The 17,762-nt window shown below is 33.9% G+C and overlaps 1 protein-coding gene across 1 annotated transcript; it reads left to right on the top strand.

Annotated features, from left to right (window-relative positions):
• The first annotated feature begins 5,334 nt into the window (after window positions 1-5,334).
• LOC111002066 (regulator of G-protein signaling 7) lies at window positions 5,335-16,680 on the top strand. Its single transcript, XM_045633251.1, has 16 exons — window positions 5,335-5,802; window positions 6,407-6,563; window positions 6,988-7,074; window positions 7,426-7,586; window positions 8,116-8,174; window positions 8,521-8,663; window positions 8,797-8,877; window positions 9,237-9,350; window positions 9,437-9,518; window positions 10,469-10,613; window positions 11,188-11,301; window positions 11,753-11,881; window positions 13,305-13,433; window positions 14,657-14,720; window positions 15,694-15,786; window positions 15,973-16,680. The coding sequence occupies exons 1-16, from the start codon at window positions 5,741-5,743 to the stop codon at window positions 16,036-16,038; spliced, it is 1,686 nt and encodes a 561-aa protein (XP_045489207.1). The 5' UTR covers window positions 5,335-5,740; the 3' UTR covers window positions 16,039-16,680.
• The last annotated feature ends 1,082 nt before the right edge of the window (window positions 16,681-17,762 follow it).

Consider the following 17,762-nt stretch of genomic DNA (forward strand, 5'->3'; position numbering starts at 1 on the left):
AAAGTCAATGTACTGAGGATATTATGTACTTATATTATGTATTCTAAGCAGTTAGTTGTAACGGAACGTCGTACGATATAAGAGCAAGAAATTCGTGTAGTGTTTATTTTGATTTTATTAGAATTGTTAGTAGAATATGCAATTTAAATAACTATAATAATAATATTAGCAGAGTTGGAATAGTGGCTTCAGTCTGCAACTCTCATCCCAGAGTTCGTGGGTTCGAACCCCGGCTGTATACTAATGAATTTTCTGTATATGTGCGCATTTAAGATATGCTCGAACGGTGAAGAATTTTTTTTTGCGTCTAATTAAACGCGTAAAACTCTCCGAAAACTATATAAAGAACAATAGGTTTTGATTAATAAAAGGTCGAATTATGTAAATAATCACATCGCTATATATATATATATATATATATATATATATATATATTATGTGATTTTACCTTTATTGGTTTTCGTACATTTAGATATTATTGTGTAATATAAAAATTTAATTATATTACAATCTCTTTTTGTTAGAACATTTTCTGATGTTTTTAAAACTTTCTTATAAAGGTAATGTTTTACTGAACGTTTTCGTAAAAAAAAAACAATCGAAACTATGTACATACCATTTAATCTCGTAAATGTCATCGACGCGTCTCATTTATAATGTCAAGGATTTTAAGCAATCGCAAAGTTCAGATATGCTCGTGAATTATACATTTTTTATGTTAAATAATTCGTTTATATGGTCTTATATGTTCAAAGGCAAATAATAGAGTCATGTCACTGACAACATTTTAATAAAAATTGGCAAATCTAAAATATCAGTTATATATATTTTAGATTGGCCAATTATATATTCCGGGATAGAAATAATTAGTAGAAAACCATATTGTAATACATTGGTTCTTTTAATAGAACTGGCGGTACCTAAACCTGATGTTAAGCCATACCGCCATGGACACTCTCAATGTCATGGGCTCGCGAGTGCGTTGCTGGACTTTTAAGATTTGGTACGCTCTTTTCAAGAAAAGAGCAAAGTCAATTTGGTTCGGAAACACTTCTATGAGCAGGCATAGTGGTGGTACGCGGCAAAAACTGCCTTAAAAACCCTCAGTTGTGGAACTGAATTTTGTAATCTCCCTCGACATCCAATGATGAAACTTAGTTGCAGTTATTAGTCCGTACAACTCATCTGAATACTCTTCATGGTAAATGCGGCAAGCAAAGAGATCCCACATTTCTACTCAACGCCAAGGGATCAAGACACTCGAAAAGCGACTGGTAGTCGATGATGCGAACAGCTCTTGGTTGAATACCGTCAAGTGGAAGGAGCTGGTACTGGGAGCCCACACCCAGAGATGTGACCAGTACTCCATGTGTGGCCGAATTTGCACTTTATACAGCTGAATGTGTAGTGTGGTATAACTTCTTGACGTCAAACAATGTTTAACCTTTTATAATTATATTTTTTTTAATTCGTAACTTATCTCTATAAATAAATATATTTTGACTTTGACGTAAATGACGTAATTTTAACCAAGCAATCTGTCATGGCTTTGTTTTGATTGCAATTATCTCTGGTTGTAATTTACAGTTAAACTTGATTTTTACTTTGTTTTAAAACACTTTTTTATGTCATTGTATTTTTTATATATTTCCATTCGATTACTTAAACATAGTTTGTCGATTAACATTTATCTATTACGCAATTACGACACATTTAATTTGTTAGGTGATAACAAATCACATCGCGTCTTGTCTGTAAGTCAAGGTCAAATTGTTTTGGCATGAAAGCATAACAAGATAGCTCAATAATTGTAAAATTTACGATGCGCTTTTTGTATTCCGGAAAAAATGCCGCCTTTTTTTAAAGAGACGCGCGGGCATCAGGCTGTTGTGTTAAGTGATATCCGCCTATGGACACTGGGCGAAGGTTCGCAAGTCGACAAAAACGTAGTGCCTGGAGTTCATGGCACATAATATCAATTAATAAGATGTCAGCTATAGATTGCGTGTTTCAAATTTTACGATACTTAAAAGAAAGGTCGTGGTATTTGCTGCACACTCCTTCGAGAGGGGTGAACTTTGACCTTCGGGGCATATGCTCCATTCGGATGGTGTATGTTTTGCGCACCCATACAGGGTGGTACGGGACCGGGCGTATAAACTCGCGCGCCCGGCCCCCACCAAGGGGGCCGCAGGGAGTCATAGTGTCAGTGGAGACTTAACGAGTGCGCTGCGCGCAGCCGATTAAAGTTTAATTTTTAAATAAGTTTGATAGAATAAAGGTATAAATCGAAATTTTTTAAAAGGGGAGTCAGCAATTTTTTTTTTTCATTAATTAGTTTTATTCTGTTCGTGGTAATAGTATGTTTCAGCTATGAAATCAAATAGTGTGTTAGGTACAGGCAGCTCATACCCTATTTGCCTATTAGATTGACAGAGGATCATGAAACAAAGGCAGAATTCTCTGGCCCACACCTCAAAAGGTGACCGGTATTTACCCCACTTATATCTTATCACTGTGTAGCGTATCGTAGATACGCACTAAAAATGTACATACTGTTTTATTCTTTGATAATTTATATATAAATGATAAAATAATCGCTAAACAATCAAAGTGAAAGATATCGGTGTTTATAAATTATCGAAGTAATTAAATCAAGTGCATTAAACTAGATTTAGATGAGGACTTTGATTAAAGTTTGATTGGAACCCGCATGGATAGCGAAAGCGTGGCTGTCCTAAGCAAACCTGGCGCCGTACAGTAGCAGACGAAGCAAAGAGAACCGGTATTACTTGGAGCTAGGTGGAATACGAGGCTCAAGATCGAACGCGATGGAGACTCACTGTGGACAACCTCTGCCCCATCTAGGGATTATAGGACATTAACATAACATTTGATTAAAACTAATTATGGTATTAATTCAATGGTCGATGTCGATGTTTTATTTGAAAAGTGTAACAAGAACTAATGGACGAATTGTTATATTTTTATTGTATTTTATTAGGTATTACATAAATCCATTGTTACTTGGAAAGCAAATTCTTTAATATGTATTATAATGAAGGATATTTAGTTTATATTCCCAATAAGATTCCATGTTTAGTTTTTTACATAGCATTTACATTCTATAATTAAACTATTGTTGTTCAAGCCAAAACTATTTAGAAATCTAAAATACTTTAGCGCCACTTGACACTATAGTATTGGTTATATTATTTTTATATTTCTTTTGCGTCTGAGGTGCCAACGTAACTATTGAGGTCTCTGGCAGAATGACCAGCGCTGTGGAACACGTCTGCTCCACATCATAATGCTGAGCCAGTGCCAGTTACAACCATAACACACACACATTACACACTTACAATGTAAGGTAGTCTTTATATACTCTTATTATTATATTATTATATACTCTAAGGTATTTCTTTAACAAAAAATATTTTTTTCTTTTTTGATTATTATTTTTATTATTTTGTGCGTTTCTGAGTGGGTGTTTTGTTTCTAGTGAATGTTTTATCTTATACGCAAAGTAGATCAGCCTATTGTGTCTGTCACCCACTAAGGTTCTTCACCATGTTTTGGTTCTCCGTATTGGCGCACATATACTGAAAGTCCAAGTTCGGACCCACGACCAGACTTGAAACTGAAAAGGCCAACAGTGCCTTAAACGATGACATGACATAAAAGCAATACTTAGCTGATGACAACCCTAGGCAGCCATTTTTATAATCTATGATATATTTATTATTTTTATGCAGTCCTCAATTATCTATGATATTTACATTTTTGACATACGGGTCATCATCTCTACTTTGTATCTTGTCCTTAAATTCGGGAGTATGCTTATTTCAGATGGATTGTGAGTAAAGCCACGGAAGCAAATTTGTAACAAAAGCGATACAAAATAGAACGGCGATTCCGCGTTCGTTGAGGTCACTTACTTTCAAACTGCAAGGCTATCAGAATACCTTTCCTTTACATAAATTATTGATTTTATCCCAGCCAGCTACTTATTTTAAAAAAAAGTTCGTGCGTACAAAGTACACGTATCTGAAGTGAAACTTCTTTGTTAATTAATTATTACTAAGGTAAAAGCCCCAATAGATGATCGTGTACCAGTATATGATCACTCCATTTATTTGTATATCTATATTCACACTGTTTACACACTGTATATGTGCTAATGATAATATAATAATTGGATAATAACTATTAAACGTATACATCAACCAATAGAGTGTATTGAAAAAATCATTCCCTTTTCTTCAATAAAAATGCTGCATACCTATGTTCGTGACGTAACGTAAAAATTTTACCCTCATGCGCCTAAAGAAGATTAAAAAAATCAGTCAATAAGGATGATCATGCTTGGTAGGAATAATAATAAACAGACTTCAATTTGATTTTTAATTAGGTTCTCAATTGAAAACAAGAAATGCAGCGATTTTATTAAACCTTTTATTTGTTAAAGTTTAGGTGCGGATTCATCATTGAGGGCAAAAAAAAAAGGTTTTCAACTGTCAGTATTCGTAAAAATTACAGATTCGATTTAAATAGCCCAAGAAGTATACCTAAAAAGACTGTCATAATATCTTTTATTATACAATATTACGTTTACTAGTAATAGACCCAGGTCTTCCAAGCTACGAAAATAAAATATAAGTGCGAACCGAAATTGTACTGAGTAACGTGGGTAACAATGGATGTTACCACAATGTAAATGGACAATAAATATTCTATACGAGATAAATATCTATGCAAAAATGCCGTCTATCCTTATGTAAAGACATTCCAACGATACGACTTGATATAATGTTGCTTATTTATGTAGAAACTATTTTATAATAGTAGGTTTTATATCTAAGTTAATAAGATTAGTTAACTTTATCTGATTTATAAATATCAATAAAGGAAATGAAAAAACATTTGCTTATTTTTTTTAAAGTAACGGGCTTTTAAATGTTTCAATATAAGTGCTGCCATCTTTTGACAGTACAGATGAACGTTGTGCACTATTTAATTATACGAAATTTTTATACTCTTTTCAAAATATATTCCTTTATTTTCTATTAGAAAAATATATAAAAGCAAGTCTAAAAATAGACCAACTGTTCAATAGTCGATCACTTCATAACATGCGCTTATCAAACCTAATATAATGCGACAAAATAGACAGACGCTTCACAAGCAAGAAGATCATTCATAAATCCAATCATCTCAATTTATCTGCTTAGCCATCATTCCTCTAACCTCTCGTTTTACCGTGTAAAAAGGTATAGTCTATCTCCCTTACGCAAGGTACAGTTTTCTCACTATCGTTCAAAAAGTGCATTTGATTAATGGCTACTTGAAATTTTGACATTTCGCCGTGCACTGATTTCGAATACGAAAAATTACGTTTTTCGCGTATTTTTCTTGTTATTTTTGAATGAAAACCAAACGTAATTTTCGTTTTCATTAATTATATCGAAGATGATTTAGAGATGTGAATTTTAGTTGTATCTCTGAAGAAAATCCACCATAACTATTCAAGCGAAAGATTAATTTGTTGCTTCGTTTGTTTTTCTAATTAAAAAACTATGAGTGCCCTGAGGGATTGTGCTTTTTGTTTTTTACAATTTGTTTGTGGTTAGTGACCTTGTGTTAAGAATCTCAATGCAAATTATTTAGAAATTATTTAATATTTCACTATGAAAGAACATTAATAAGTTTTTCTCAGAGATTTATAAGTGAGTGTGTTAAAATGGTTACGATGAATTCAAATGAGAAGACGGCTCAGAAGGCCTGTCAGCAGGGACCTTCCAAGTAGGTTCCATAATTCTGTATTAGAAAAACTAGCTACATAATATGTACTAATCAGCTGACTATTATTAATTTCTCGTAATTTTTAAACTTAGTGTTGTTCTTGTTCAACTATGTACAGTCTTACTTCTTTCATAAAATACACCTTAGTTTAATTAGGTGTAAGAATTTTGCCAAAATCTCCCAGCTTATAAAATATCCCAGTATATTTGAAATTTTTAGTTTGAGTGCAAGCCATGGGTTCTTAAGCCCAAAAGCATCTTAAGTTTAGGATTTTATTACATATGTAATGCTATATATAACTTTTGATATTCAAGGAAATGTATAAAATGTTGTATATTTATTAAATGTTGTACAGTAGTTTTTAAATTGCTACCTATTCATTTTTATATGTTAATATGAAAGTATAGTAGTAATAGCTTATTTTCAATTATTATTAATAAGTCAGTTTTCTTTTATAAAGAAAAAATATAAGTTTTTAAATATTTCCTATAGACATTAGTTTAATAGATGTTAGTAATTGTGAAATACAGGTTTATTTCGGTTATGAATAATATTTATAGAAAATAAATATTTGCATGAACATAAAAATATCCGTGATTTACAGAGAGGTGGCAAAATCAGGAAAAGATGATAAGGAAAATGAGAAGAAAGAAAAGAAAGACAGAGAGAGCATGATAGCTAACATGCCACCCAGTGTTCAAGCACTGATGGCTACAGTACCTTCACCAGAAGAATCGCCTAATTATCTGGCATATAAGAAGGTAATGTTTGCTGTATATATACCCTGCCTTGGGCTTAAATTTTCTTTTTACATTGTATATTGTTTTTGAACGATACATAATTTAAATATTATAAAGCTTATACTTTAAAGTTAACAGTCTACATAATACATATGCCAAAAACAACTGAACTGATTTGACGGAATTTGTCATGTTAACATGAGTTTAGTTTCCAAGAAATTTGAGTTCATACAAAATTAAAATATATCCTTTAATAAATTAGCTAGCTTCGAATACTTTGCTTTAGTTGTAAACACATAAGTATATCATACAACCTTTTTGTTGATTCAATTCCCGGTGAAACAATGATAAAGTAATTACATGCATCTTCTTGAAGGGATCTGCAATGACACACATATTAACACATAGAAAGTTAATAGTTTTAAAATACAAATTTAATCTATAGATGGAAGCTATCATAGAGAAAATGCAGGATGAAAACACAGGGGTGCCTGTTCGTACTGTCAAGAGCTTTATGAGTAAAATACCATCGGTAAGTAATATAGATTCATCATATTAAAACCAGTCTCAATTTAAATGAAGAATTATTAAACTGAAATTTTGTGTTTTTTTACTCAAATAAAAATTTTATTAAAAAAATAAACACTATAGCTGAATACCTTACAGGATGTTAGTTAAACAGCTAGGATGTTAATTGAATGGATAATTAAGCTAGTTGGCTACGACAATTATAAGAAAAGACAGCTTGTAACATACACTGTATATATAGCATTATATGTATATAATGTGGTGAACTTTAATAAATAAATAAATTCTGTATACAAAGATAAAAAATTGTCAGAGAAGGAATCTTTATGGTTCAGTGGTAAATTAAAATGTTCAGGTTTTCACTGGCTCCGAACTGGTGGCATGGTTGACCCGTCACCTCAATCTGGAAGACGCGTGGGAGGCGTTGCACCTATCTCATCTATTGGCGGCTCATGGCTACTTATTCCCTATAGATGATCATTGTCTGACGGTGAAAAATGATAATACTTATTATAGGTAAGTTGATTTTATATATCTGCTCCCTCTGCAAACTTCGTTTCAATATTTTTGTTTAATAATAATAATAATTTGTTGCCAAGAATACTGTACACAATTCTGCCACATATAGTGTCTTCCAAATTTGAATTTTACATAGAAACAGACAATTCTTATAAAAAATATATTTAAAGTCAAAATCATTTATTCACTTAGGTAACACAATAAACACTCATGAACTTCAAAAAAACATATTTAATCCTTCTAATTGTACATTTACTGTTCTCAAATCAAAGGCATGGTCGGAAGAGAAGAACTGGCAATAAACTGTTTTTAATCGCCATATTACTATTTTATCAAATTAATTTTAATAGCATATACAAACAAATGGAATATTTAGGTAGTTCGCTTTTCTCGAAAAAATATCCAAAGTACTAAATAAAATTAGAATAATAAAAATTATTATTTTGAGCGACCAAATTAAAATTTTAAATAATTTTAATTTAATTTGTATATAAACACCATTATTATGAAGTAAATAACTTATCAGGTTCCAAACGCCGTACTTTTGGCCATCAAATCAATGGGAGCCTGAAAATACAGATTACGGTATGTATACATTTTTTTTTAATATTTTTTGTTAAAAGCAGATGTGCAATCAATCAATCAAATCAAAATTTATTTATTCAGTTTAGATGCGACTTAAGGCATGCTTATGAATGTCAAAAACGTTTACAAAATTCGCGAAAGAGCAAAACTACGCCATCCGTTCGCAAGACTACCAGGAGGTCTTGTTCTGAGAAGAACGGGCAAGAAACTCAGCAAGTTTTATCCTCGCTTTACATACAATAATTCAAAAGAATCTGATGGTATCACAACGCCCATGGCCAACCAGAAGGTTGGCCTTTTAGGAATCTATTCTTGATGGATTCCAATTGTTTTCGTTATTTTTCAGCGGTATACCTCTGCAAGCGAACAATGCAGAACAAGGCACGTTTAGAACTGGCTGATTATGAGGCAGAGTCATTGGCACGGTTACAGAAGATGTTCAGCAGGAAATGGGAGTTTATATTCATGCAGGCAGAGGCCCAGAGCAAAGTAAGTAAAAATAATTATAAGTTTACAATAATACAATTCAATCCGGTAAAAAATTGTTTTCTTTAAATAATTAATTAACATTGGAAATAATAATTTTTATTTCATCAGGTCATTTATAATTAATAACTTTTAGGTTGATAAGAAAAGGGATAAGTTGGAGAGGAAAGTTCTGGACAGTCAGGAGAGGGCGTTCTGGGATCTTCATAGACCTATGGTGAGTTGAAAATAACTTAATTATGAAGAAAAATGTGCCAGCCATAAACGCGTATAGCGAACGAGCCTACGGGACGCCCAAAAAGGGCAGTCAGTATTTTCAGTGGGTGCGTTGCCGGCCTTTAAGGGAGGGTACGCTTTTGAATAGTTGGAGATCGTATCTCTCAGGGAAGACCTGTAGTCGATTCCACAATTCGCTAGTTTGCAAAAGAAAATGCCTTGTGAATCGGACTGTGAACATTACTAGCCGATGTACTATACATATAAAACAAATTGTTTCTAAATCTTAGTATTTATTTTATCACGTTTCGCACAGGATCTAATTAGAGTAATATCATTTTAATTTGTAAAATTTTTCAGCCCGGATGTGTGAACACAACGGAATTGGATCCAAAGAAACTGTCAAGAATTAACGCTTTAAAGGAGAAACGGCTTCAGCAATGCAGAGAGCTCATTACTCAGCACAATTTGAAGGTTTGTACTTGGGGCATGGGGCAGAAGAGTATCACGATCAATCCAGACAGAAATTGACCTATCGTGACAATTTTTTTCTTTTACAGAACAACCCAATAGTAACGATCACAAACCCTCAAGAAAGCGAAGAGGCCATACAGAAGAATTCTGAGGCCGTTAAGGAAAATGGTGAGTTATTGTTATTACTAATTCTGTTGGCTTGACTATTTTAGACAGCTTAGGGACATTTCAGTTTTAGCTTGACTATTTTAGACAGCTTAGGGACATTTCAGTTTTAGCTTGACTATTTTAGACAGCTTAGGGACATTTCAGTTTTAGCTTGACTATTTTAGACAGCTTAGGGACATTTCAGTTTTAGCTTGACTATTTTAGACAGCTTAGGGACATTTCAGTTTTAGCTTGACTATTTTAGACAGCTTAGGGACATTTCAGTTTTAGCTTGACTATTTTAGACAGCTTAGGGACATTTCAGTTTTAGCTTGACTATTTTAGACAGCTTAGGAACATTTCAGTTTTAGCTTGACTATTTTAGACAGCTTAGGGACATTTCAGTTTTAGCTTGACTATTTTAGACAGCTTAGGAACATTTCAGTTTTAGCTTGACTATTTTAGACAGCTTAGGGACATTTCAGTTTTAGCTTGACTATTTTAGACAGCTTAGGGACATTTCAGTTTTAGCTTGACTATTTTAGACAGCTTAGGGCCAAGTTGGTTTTAGTTTGGCTATTTTAGACAGCTTCGGGACGTAAAATCTTTAATTTTATTTTATTAATCTACTTCTATAGTATATTATTATTTATTTACACTGACAAGACGTAGATTTGATGTAAGTATGTAATGATTGAATTAAAAACAATAAATATGTACTAATCCTTCACTATAATAAAAATGGTTGACACTAATAATTAAAAACACAACACAATATAAATTCCTCGATACAAAAGACATTGGTTTGACCGAGAGCTGTTACTAGCGATTTTTAGATCGCAAAATGGTTACATACTTTAATTAATTAAATATACATATATATATGTAGAATACATATGTAGAAACAGAAACTACTTTTTGTTTTAATATGAAGTTTCGGAATGGCTTTGATTTTGAAATTATTATTTCAGGCGAATCTTCCCACTCTGAACTGGCAACACTAGAGGGTGACACGCCGAGTATTGAAGCACAGATCGAAGCGGCTAAACGACAAGTTGCGGTGTTGAAGGCGCGACTCGAAAGACGAAATGTGCGCGTCAGTAAGGTTGCAGAAATGTAAGTAAATCTTTATATTATAAAGGTCAAGGTCACAAATGAGCGTAAGAAAATTTCAATTTTATTTGTTTGATAGATATTTTGTATGGATATAGAGGAGGTGAATGGAAATCACAATTAAATTGACCAACTTACATATATGTGTACGCATACAAGTATGTCATTTTTTTAATGAACGAACGCGGCCGAACGCCGAGGCCGATTTTGCCTGATTGTCGCTCTCTCGCTTACACTTCAAGCTTTAAATGGAACGCCTCAGAGCGAGGTAACGCCGTATGAGTCATTTTTCGTGCGTGCAGCCGCCATGGAATTATAAGACGTTGTCACTTCAAAAGGGCATAAAATAGGGCCGGGAACGCAACTAATATGGTCATTCCCGTTGTACGTTTGCCCCCTATAAAAAAGGGTTTTTGAATTGCTTCACAGAGATAAAACTTATTAAAATAAGGTTACAAAATATTTGCACTTTGCTGTATCACTTCTTTAATGGAAGGAATCGCTTATAAGTGAAGGCCTATTTCAATCGACCCTTTTCGGTTGGTTCTCTTGTGAAAAGTGAATTATTTATCCACAGATTCATATCGTATTGCGAGCAATATGCGGAGTACGACGCCTTCCTGACTCCACCGGAATGGCCCAATCCCTGGATAAGCGATACTACGGAACTGTGGGATCAAGAGAAACAATGGTATTTATATATTGAAGATGTTTTTTATAATTATTTGGTTGTAAATGGCAACATTCACGCTTTTTCTGTTAGTAATAATTAATTGATATTATAATTATCATAATGGCACTATTATACAAACAGTTATTTATAACTTATGGTCTCTAATACTCTCCCTATAAAGACACCGTTAAAAAAAATAGCAACACATGTTTGTGTGTTACGAATGAGACATTTATGTTTGGATTTTATTGTGATGACATGCACAACATTAACATTTGAATTTTCTGATAAGAATATGGCAACACTTGTATTTGGATTTTCTATACCAAAATACGGCAATACTTGCACATTTTTTTAAATATGGCAACACTTGATTTGGGTTTTTTGAAAAATAAACTGACTTAATTGCTCTCGTAACTTCTATCTGTTCTTTTAATATGATTTTTTTTGAACGTTGTATTTATTTCAGTAAAGAACCACTTCCCCTTCGTCGCGTCAGACGCTGGTCGTTCAACCTTCGGGAACTGCTCCGGGATCCTCCAGGGCGGGAGCACTTCGCCAAGTTTCTCAATAAGGAATTCAGTGGGGAAAATCTCAAGTAAATAAGCTGAAGTATTTCCGAACCAATTCGTCTTAGGGTCCTTCAAGAAATGAGCGTACAAATTCTTAAAAGGCCGGCAACGCACTCGCGAGTGTCCATGGCGGCAGCGGCGGTATCACTTAACATCAGGTGAGCCTCCTGCCCGTTTGCCCGCTGTTCTATAAAAGAAAATATGTTATGTTACAGTAGGCAGACGAGCAGGAGGCTCACCTGATGTTAAGAGACACCACCGCCCATGGACACTCGCACTGCCAGAAGGCTCGCAAGCGTGCTGCCGGCCTTTTAAGAATGGGTACGCTCTTTTCTTGTAGGACCTTAAGAAAATTTATTTTATTTATTTATTTAAATATTATTATTATGTTATGTAATAAAGTTTTAGTGGCTTCAGCGTGTGACTCCTATTCTTGGGTCAAGGTTTGATCGCTGGCTTGACCAATAGACTTTGTCTATGGGGCATTTAGCATTCGCTCGCACGGTGAAGGAAAACATTTGACGCAAAAGGCCGATGGCGTGTGTCAGGCACAAGAATGATCATCTACTTTTAAAAAAATTGATTGATAAATCAAGAAACAGATAAAAAAATCTCAGGCCCAGAACTAAAAAGATTGAAGCACTGCTGATATATTATCTTTTTTTTAATGGCACACTAACATACATACAACAATATATGAATACTTATACATAACATATGAATGTGCATTAATGATAAGTGACAACATTTTAAGGAAAACATTACAATTATATATATATGTCGCAGCCAAGTAGCTTAATAAGCAGTTTAATTAATAGCCTAGCCTTTTAACTAAACGGCGCCGTTTAACTAACGGCCTGAAAGATGTTCCGCCAGTTGATTAAACAGCTAGGCAAATGATTTGGATTGAGGACGTTTCTGTTGACTGATATTTAAATTTAGTTCCATTGTATGCCACTCTTAAATTCGAAACGACTCTTCAAACTGTCAATACGGCGTGGGCAAACCACAACTTTGATGGTGTTTTTCCAAAGTTTCGTTAAAAAAAAACAATGATTTTATTTTAAAATAAATATTTTTATGTCATATGTTTCACCTTTTTTTATGACTCTATCATATGAATGGCCTAAGCCACTCAGTTCATTAAATATTGTGACAAACGCTTCGGCTGAATAACTCTCAGGCCGTTAGTTAAACGGCTAGGCTGTTAATTAAATGGCTAAGCCAATTGGCTGAATTGACATATTACTATGTATATATGTTCCTACAAAACTTAAACAAATTAACTGTCTAGAAATTCAATTAACTCTCTGATTTAACTACATTACTGCGACAAAAAGAAAATCTAGCAGAGGTTTACTCTGAGGCGGCTGTAAGTGTAGTGTGCAAAATATTGCTCGTCTCTTAAAACACTTGTATCTCTTTCTATCTCTTCTTTTTGTATTTCAGTTTCTGGTTGGCCGTGCAAGAGTTGAAGGCGCTCCCGATATGTCGCGTGGCCTCTCGGGCCCGGGACATTTGGAAGGAGTTTCTCGACCCAAACGCACCTTCGCCCGTTAATATTGATGCTGCGAGCAGGTAATCTTTATTTATTTATTATTATTTTATTTACACTTCGTTGTTAAAGAAACACGACTAACAACTAAATATATATAAATTACAAGGGATGCAACGGGCGGCCTTATCGCTAACAAGCGATCTCTTCCAGGCAACCCTAGTAAGAATAGAAATAAATAAAGAAAAATGATGGGTGCAAGAAGTGCAGAAGTTATATAAAAAACAAAATAAATTTATATTAAAATATAGATCCTTAATCTATTAGTAACTATATATATTATAATAACTAACTAAAACTAATCTTACAAATTCAAGAAAATAGAGAATTTACAAAACGAACAGGAGATACAAGAATTACACAGGTCACGATTGATCAGGATAGGATAAGGTTAGGAAATATTTATATAGAAGAGTTTTAAAAGACGATAGGGAGGAAGCCAATCGTATAGACTCAGGCAGCTTATTCCACAGCCTAATGGCGGAAATCCTAAATGAATTGCCTAAGAAGGAAGAGCTGTGGGATGGAATTTCCAATAGACATCTATTAGAAGAGCGTAGCGTATAGTTAGAAGGACCTAAGAATTTGAAATTATTTTTGAGATAAGAAGGGGTTTTGGGATTGAAAAGAATTGAATATAGAAGCTGAAGAATATGAGCGTCACGTCTGAATCGAATAGGTAGCCACCCCAGCTGCCTGCGGAACTTAGACACATGGTCATATTTCCTAAGACCAAATATGAAACGTATGCACAAGTTCTGCAGGCGTTCGAGCTTGTTGAGTAGCTCTTCATTCATATCGGAGGTGAGAAGAGATTGCGCTAACATAGTTTTAGTGCGGATAGGAAGTAAATTAGAAATCTTTCATACGGTGTTGCCATTTTATCGCCTTATAGCTAGTAAGGAAGCAATGTTGGCCTTTATTTTTATTGTAAAGATGTATCTATTTTGTTTCCAAATAAATAAATAGTGGCTTCAGCGTGCGACTCTCATACCTGAGGTCGTAGGTTCGATCTCTTTCTTTGTATGTGCGCATTTAACACTTGCTCGAACGGTGAAGGAAAACATCGTTAGGGAACCGACATGTCTTAGACCCAAAAAGTCGACGTGTGTCAGTCACTGGTGGCTGATCACCTATGCTGATTAGATTCTAAAATGATCATGAAACAGATTCAGAAATCTGAGGCCAAGACCTAAAGAGGTTGTTGCGCCACTGATTTTTTAAAATAAAATCTGATGTTTTACAGGGAACTAACTCGTGTGAGAGTGGAGTCTGGAAAACCGGATAGATATTGCTTTGATCAAGCGCAGGTAAGGGAAATTTTATTTGTATGGGGCAAATCATTACTGGTCTGATGCGAGGAAATTGATGGGCCCTTATGGGGCTATCACATTAATCATGGGCCGATTGTCCCATGGGGTCCTTTAGGCACGTTTCCCAACTATTATAAAAAAACAGCTCTGGTGGTGATAATGAAACAATATTGGACCATTGTTTTGTTTATATAAAAAAATAAGTAAACTGAAACTGTTTTTTTAATCATCACGATTGATATTTAACGTATTAATTATGCAGTACCTGGATGGCCGAGCTTTGCTCGGTATTTTTATTTTTTTATAAATTGTGTTTTTTGGAAATTATATTTATGTACGAATTACATACTAATAAAATGATGAAATATGAACAATATAGAATTTATATGCTGGAATAGCTTTAGTGTTGTGGTGTCGTTAAAGCAATTAAAAATTAATTTTTCAGTTTCAATTGGGACTACTCAAACACCACCTTTTTGTTATTTTCTATCATTTATTCCTAGCTAGATCGATTTATCGCTCCCGAAATATCCCTCCCGTATACTCCCCGTATACTAAATTTCATGAAAATCGTTGGAGCCGATCCCGAGATTCCAATTTTATATATATATATATATATATATATATATAAAAGAATTGCTCGTTTAAAGATATAAGATATAAATATATATATATATATATATATATATATATATTTATTAATTATTAGTATATGTAAAATATGACTGAGCGAGTGAAGAACACACCGGGTACGTGTAACGTCGCCCGCGTACGTGACGGTCGCGTTACGACTACGCTGTAAATAAAACAACAATTTGAATCGATTTTGATGAAACAAAATTGCTTTTATTTAATATTTTTATCAACACTCGCATTGCGAGTTGGCAAGTGCGTGGCCGGGCTTTTAAAACCAGAACATACCTACTACGTATTCCTCTGAAACTCCTGTACATGACTCTTTCTCTTTCAGTCTCACGTGTACCATTTAATGAAGTCTGACAGCTATTCAAGATACCTTCGCTCGGAGATGTATAAGGATATATTGAATGGATCAAAGAAAAAGGTATGTTTCTATGCGAACACTCTCTCTCTCTCTTTCTCAATAATTATATAATTTCTTCAAATATGTTTAAATAGAAATAAGTTTTGATTTTTGATGTAATTTCTGGGATGTTTGCCATATTACACTTAACATTGATTTATCTAATTCCATTTCAAAATTATTTATTGTTATATGTGATTATTTCAGACGTCCGTGAAAGGTATACGATCCATCGTCTCATTCACCGGAAGGAAGGAAACGTCCGCTAATTAATCGGAAATTTTAACTTGAAAACCGGAAATTTTAACTTCAAAACCGGAAATGTTAACTTGAAAACCGGAAATGTTAACTTGAAAATCGGAAATTTTAACTTGAAAACCAGAAATTTTAACTTGAAAACCGGATTATACTAAGTTGGAATTGCTAATGTGAGTTCTGTTTGGCGCTATCAAGATTCTACTCATAAGTTTTCATTGGGAAGATGGCGGCATGTGTCAAATGTCAGTGTCAAGTTTAAGAGAGGTATAGGTGAAGTCAATTGTCATCAGAATGATCTAGGATTTATGGGATGTTCTCACGGATATTTCAAAAAGCAATATATGGAGCGTCTTTTTAAACAATTTTATATTATTTAAAAATATAGTCTATATGACGACACTCAAATCAAATCATTTATTCCAATTAGACCACCTTAAATGGCACTTTTGAATGTTAAATAAAATATTATATATTGCGTATATTTTGACGTTACAAAGAGTTCGTGAGGGAGAAGAAAAATCTGTATTCGTAAATGTTTATTTCAGACTTGTGATTACATAAAAACAATTCCCATTTGAAGAATGCAATATTCTTATATAATATATATGTGTGTTATTTTCGTGTGTATTTCTTCGTGAAGTACATACAAACAGTAAAGAAGAGTTTTAATTTCAGCCACTTAAAAAGTACTTTTTTTTAATTAATTGTCGTTATTGTCTGTAATGCTATGTAAAGTGTATCATAGTATGGAAGACAAGCTAAACCAACCAAAGCCCAATTGATATCAACGCTATAGGGAGTGCATCGTTAAATCGAGAGACGTTATATGGAGTGTACGTATTACACGATGTGTAATACGTACACTCCATATAATGTGATTTAAATTATAATGGCAGTGTTGTCATAAATTCAACATTTTAATAATCTGTGCCCATTTTTTTGGGCACAGGGGCCCAAAAAAATATTAGTCTCGTTTCGTTTACTTAATTTTATTATTCTATTCTTTATTAAATAAGTACCAATAATAAAACTGTTTTAAAGTTAAAGGCTAAAAATGAGCTCTAAAGGCCGGCTACGGCAATTAATCACGGTAAAATAGATAAGGGAATGGTCACAAGTAGAACGCGGACAGCGAGCCGAAATATTTAACTATTTATCACATAACTTCAATTGATCTTTGAGACCGAGGTTCGATTCAGGGCTATGTAAAATCATTCTTCTTCGTCTATTTGACTTCCTATGTGCTATAAACTCGCTTGTATGAAGGATAAAATCGCGATAAAACCGGCCTGCCTTAGACCGAAAATTGACAGCTTGTCAGGCACATGAGGCTGTTCTTAGATTGATCGTGAAAGAGATATAAAAACCTCAGGCACTTAAAATACGGTTCTAGTTTATAAATAACGAGACGGGTTAGCGTATAAAAGAAATTACCCAGCGTGGACGATCATGCCATACAGCATCGTCCCAGATCTCTCCAGAATCCCCCCACTTGCTCTTACGTATGGGGGGAGGGGATAGTTTACCGTGATTTAAAAACATGTAGAAAAGTTTCTTTTTTGATAATTGTATTTTTTATTCCTTAAAAGTTTTGCGTTCAGTGCTAAAAAGCCACATTGGCTAGAAATATTCACTTCCATTTAGGCTGCTTACTCACAAGGACGCCATGACGTCGCTGGCTACATATACACGCCTAACCTTGGCTGTAGATAGAGTCAGTTTTATCAGGTTTCGCCATC

The sequence above is a fragment of the Pieris rapae genome, chromosome 22, assembly GCF_905147795.1.
Source record: "Pieris rapae chromosome 22, ilPieRapa1.1, whole genome shotgun sequence".
Classification (NCBI taxonomy): domain Eukaryota; kingdom Metazoa; phylum Arthropoda; class Insecta; order Lepidoptera; family Pieridae; genus Pieris; species Pieris rapae.

Excerpts from the sequence above, each read along its gene's own strand:
- LOC111002066 (XM_045633251.1), top strand. The coding sequence starts at position 5,741 with ATGGTTACGATGAATTCAAATGAGAAGACGGCTCAGAAGGCCTGTCAG. Across the intron at positions 7,587-8,115 it reads AATGATAATACTTATTATAG|GTTCCAAACGCCGTACTTTT; the intron begins GTAAGTTGATTT and ends ATAACTTATCAG. Across the intron at positions 11,882-13,304 it reads TTCAGTGGGGAAAATCTCAA|TTTCTGGTTGGCCGTGCAAG; the intron begins GTAAATAAGCTG and ends TTTGTATTTCAG.